The sequence below is a fragment of the Oratosquilla oratoria genome, chromosome 11, assembly GCF_046742065.1.
Source record: "Oratosquilla oratoria isolate Oo_2021 chromosome 11, ASM4674206v1, whole genome shotgun sequence".
Lineage (NCBI taxonomy): Eukaryota > Metazoa > Arthropoda > Malacostraca > Stomatopoda > Squillidae > Oratosquilla > Oratosquilla oratoria.
Genome location: NC_134787.1, coordinates 61,196,751 through 61,201,750, shown reverse-complemented (window position 1 = coordinate 61,201,750; position 5,000 = coordinate 61,196,751). Strand labels below are relative to the sequence as shown.

The following is a 5,000-nucleotide window of genomic DNA, read 5'->3' as shown; positions in this document are numbered from 1 at the left end:
TCATATCTACAGAGTTATTTCCTTCCCCTGCGTGCCATCATATTACATACCTTTTATAATGAAACCACTAACAGGGACACAAGAGCATCCTTTTTGACATCAAATGACAAAACCACATAACTATACCTCATAAGTTTTACCATGTCTCTACTGATCTTATTTTTGCTGATGTTTACATTGAATTTAATTGCCCTCTCTCACCTTACTCCTGCCTCGTGAGCAGGGTCTGCAACTGCAGAAGCTCCATCCCATAACTCGTTGTTCATCTGAAGACTTCTCCAAAGGCATATGTCCACTAGGAGCCCTGCTTCTGAAACCCCCGATAATCCTCTTATGGGTGTTGAATCAGACCTCACCCATGAAGGGAATAAACTAATCATCTACTTCATATTCAATTCCTCTCCCATTCCCATCCTATGTGTTACCTTCTCACGCCCTTGTACCTAGTACCCTGTGACAGCTTCTACATTGTACCTGACCTCGTTCCTCCGCTCGTCTCCCTACTCCAGGTGAGCCTTTTCCAGCGCAACCTCGTCTTGTATCGCCATCGGTACCAATATCACTAGCAGCCTTCCCTTTTAGACACTTCCCCCCTCGGCCCTGTTACGTGCTGAGACCAGACATCCTGCTCCCCAGCCAGCCCCCTATGCAAACACATACAGTTATCCCTCCCGGTCCTCCCGTAGACGTATTGCATCGCCACTACCCCTCCGGAAGTTTCTGCCTTTTATCCATATACCTCCTTTGCCCTTCACCTTTACCAATTCGTCTTATGATTGGACGTACCGTTTCGGTTGGATCAGAGGTGTATAGATATGAATTTATATTAGTTGAATGTAGAGAGTATAGCTTTAGGTGTAAATGTCAGAAGTCGATGTATAGTTGGGGAAGTAATGTATTTGGCATTTAACTATCTGGAAAAAGAAAATCCATCAATGATAGTCTTTGGAACAGACGTAAATAAAAAGTTTAAATCGTTCATTCGTAACTAAATAAAATGATAATTTTTACGAGACTTTTTAAACAGACACCTGGACTATACACTAGAAAATGATAAAAAAAAATGACTTTCTTGACTGCAAATCTACAGATTATTTCTTGTTTTTCTTTACGCAATCTTCTTCGTTGGGTAACAGTTCACTGCTACTTCTAGGAAAAAGTAATCTGCTTTGTTTAGAACTCGATTTGATGTTTTTATTGCTGCTTTAGTCAACAATAAAGGCGCGAGTTTTCATATTGCTACGAAAAAGAAATATAGTAAGAAGTTTCAGAAATCAACGGATACGCGATATTATTTTCTCACAACAGCAAAAACCCTTGTTTACCAAAATTGATACTGCAACTGCGCAATCATTTCCACAGAGAAAAATAATGTCTATAGATATTATACACAGTACACAAATCAGTATGTATGTATGTATATATATATATATATATATATATATATATATATATATATTATATATATATACGTACATATATATATATATATATATATATAAGCTCGCAACACATGCATACACACACACACACACACTCACACACACACACACACACACTCACACACACACACTCACACACACACACACACACACACACGCACACACACACACACACACACGCACACACGCACACACACATACACACACACCCCAACACACACACGCAAGTACGTGCGCTCACAACAAAACAATCAATACAAAAACTACCGCATAATATATCTCAACATTTGCCCAAATCAAATCACGTTGCCATGTACACACACAAAATTCATATTCATGAATCAACTTGCACACTCTTGTGCACATATCCATGGACGAACAAATTTAAAATGAAACCTGGATGCAATGGCTATCATTATTTTATTCGTTACCTTTTCCCAGTGGGCTGTGAAAGCAAACAAACTTTTATTCGGTAATTCTTTTAGACAAGATAGATCGTCTGTACTCACCTCTACCGACGTGAAGCGAAGACATGGTTGCCGGTGAACCAAAGCGGAAAGGTGGAGAAGGAAGCAATGCTGACACCGATGACGTTGAGGATGTCGTCGAAGAGGAGGAGGAGGAGGAGGAGGAGGAGGAAGAAAGCGAGAAGAAAGAGGTGAGGAAGAGGAGCAGGACAAAGGGTGTAAATAGGGGAGGTACCAAGCGATGGAGGGCTAGGATGGTCTTGAGGAGGTCGGATAATGCTCTGGATAAGCTGGGTAAACTTTGTTCAGACCTGTGCAAGTTTTCTCGGGACTTAGAAGAGATTTTACCGGTGTATGGATTGGGTGAGAGGCTCTCTGAAGAGGAGACAGATTTTTCAGGCCTTTGGGCCTTGTCTGAGAGGGAAAGGGAAGACGAATGAGGTGTGATGAGAGTAGATCTACTGTGCTTGAGAACCATGTCGTAGTTGTCTTGGGTCTTCAAAGAGATGTAGATGGATGCTGGAGCCTTCGAGAACGGATGAGGAGGATGAGACAGATCAGAAGAGGAGGAGTAGAAGACGGAAGAATCCGAGGAAATGGAGGATGGGAAGGGAGAGGAGAGGGAGGATGGGTTGGGATCATGGAAAGCGGAGGAGGAGGAGGAGGAGGAAGAGGAGGAGGAAGGGAAGGAAGAGAATGCGAGGAAAGACGACGATGATGAAGAAGCGTCTGCCGAAGAGTTGCGGTAGGAAACGGACGTCAAAGAAGAGGAATATGTGGGATGAAGTGGCAACGTTTCAAAACAGCTGGGTCTCGAAAAATTCGGAGAAGAGGAAGAGGAGGAAGACGAGGGAGAGGAGGAGGCGAAGGAGGAGGAGGAGGAGGAGAAGGAGGAGAGGGAAGAAGTGGTTGACTCGAGAAGAAAATCAAAACTGTTAGAGACAGCAGTGGTGAGAGTTGTTGAAGGAGGAGATGAATATGCACCAGAAGTTTTATCTAGTAAAGAACTAAGATATTGTTTAGAAGGCGAAGCGGTGGAATTTGCAAGCAGTTTGGACTGAATAGAATAGTTTGGAGAGGAATGACAGCCGCGACAATGGGAGGAGTGAGGAACGTCATTGAAATGAGGCTGAGAAAGTGCGCACAGTTGCGAAGAAGAAAGATGAGAAGAGGAACATGAGGAAGCTGTGTAAGGTATACCAAAAGGAAAAGAAGAAAACGCACACACACTAGAAGAGGACGAAAATGAAGGCAATGAGGAGGGGGAAGAGGAGGAGGAGGAGGTGGAGGAGGAGGAGGAGGAGGAGGAGGAGGAGAGGGAGGAAGAAGAGAAGGAGGAGAAGGAAGCGGGGAGAGGCACTGAAGGCGAGGAGACAGACGAGTTCGTAGAAGTGGAAGAGGAGGCGATAGAACTCGAATCACCAGCAGCCGGAAGGACGAAGAAAGACTGGTCTTCGCCTGACTGGAAAGCTGATGTAGGAGATGATATCGAGCAAGATAGATCGTATGCATTCTTCGAGGGGCCGAGGTGATGGCAGTGGGTTTCAAAAGTCTTTCCTCGGCCACCTCTAGCACTGTCAACCTCGCTCCCAGAACCCATTTCCGGAGTTCGCGAGCGTCTGTGTCCGCGGCAAGGTCTCCTTTCCCTTAACCTTCTGCGGGTGCAACTAGTCATTGCTTTCGAACCTGTGAAGAACGGTTGGGTTGAGTCAAAGGGGATTAGTACGTAAGGAAAGGTACCAAAGTAGTAAACTTCGAGGATCACCGGTGCCTTGACTCAGGAAGAAAACAGAGGGAATGATGTCCAGAAACAGCCTAGAGGTGTGGAAAAATTAGTGTGGGTTCACCAGTCAAATCTGTAGGGTCCTTGTGTAAGAAAATGTAAAAGTGAAGTTTGGTATAGAGGTAAGGGCGTAAGGTCAGGGACAGCTGGATGTTAGGTCACCAGATCACTCAGGTCACTAGGCTTCCTAGAACCTAACCTGCCACTTTTCCTCTTCTTCTCTCTTTTTTCTTTTCCTTTCTCTCTTCTTCACGAATCTCCTCTCTTTGTGGTTCTCTCGTTATGCGGGTGACTTGTTGACCCCACACAATTCATATGTGTCTTGGCGTGACAACTATCACTTATTCGACACACATTCTCTCGCAATCACTTTCTTTTTCTTGATTATGGTCATTATGCAGTAGTATGGCATGGGTTTACACAGAGACCCTAGCATTCGCTGTAATGGATTTTTCAAATTATACACTTCACTTGTTACTTTATGCACTTGTGTATAAGTAAAACTCAAGTCTTTCAATATTTCTTTTTCCCAAACCACAACGAAAAACAACATGGGTCTGATCGATTATACTATGAATTTGCATCGTCCATCATCATAATTACCGTTTATTTACTTGGAAGTAACCTAATTCCAACAAAGGAACTAAATCAGACAGGAACAGCAGTTTCTTAAAAGTTTAGTTTTTTCTAAGACATCATTACGATTATTTCAACGTTTTCATACAAACACATATACATATATCCATGATGCTGGAAGTCATGGAGTAAAACACATTTTCACTCAAAAGTCTGTTCATGTGATCATTCTTGAACACGAATTATAAAGCCACTGACAACGAATCTTCTATAATACTCATGATATATATTATCAAAAGACTAAAAGCAACTCAACGCACAGTGTGTCAGGAACCTGAAGACACATATTCAAAGCTAATCTCATCAAAAGGCAGCAAGAGCTTCAGTTTCAGTGCACAAAACATTGGGAGTCAGGGAGTGTATGTATTTAGGCGTATCAATCGTATAAAAATATCCTTAGACACAGTATTACCGAATCTTCATTGCACTTCTTGGGCCACGGAGTCAGATTTTACTTCTTTCGGCATTGAAGTCATCCAAGCTCAACTTCGGATCTGTAAAGAGAAAAAGACATCATTAAATATCTCGTTTGTCACAAATGAACAAGTGAAGAATATAAATGTTTAATAGTATGTTGAAAAAGTATACAAAGTATCGGTAAAGTTATTCATAATGAGAGTTTGGATGTGGCACAAAATAGGTGTGTGTGTGTGTTTGTGTGTGTGTGTGTGT

The 5,000-nt window shown here is 42.5% G+C and overlaps 1 protein-coding gene across 2 annotated transcripts in view; it reads right to left on the bottom strand.

The window, feature by feature from the left end:
- The window catches only part of LOC143029856 (uncharacterized), a 454,511-nt gene extending 449,688 nt beyond the window's left edge, over window positions 1-4,823 (bottom strand). For both annotated transcript variants that reach the window (XM_076192967.1, XM_076192968.1), the window contains exon 1: window positions 1,952-4,823. In XM_076192967.1, coding sequence (XP_076049082.1) covers window positions 1,952-3,584 — 1,633 coding nt within the window. In that variant the 5' untranslated portion in view covers window positions 3,585-4,823. The remainder of the gene's footprint in view (window positions 1-1,951) is intronic.
- Between the last annotated feature and the right edge of the window lie 177 nt (window positions 4,824-5,000).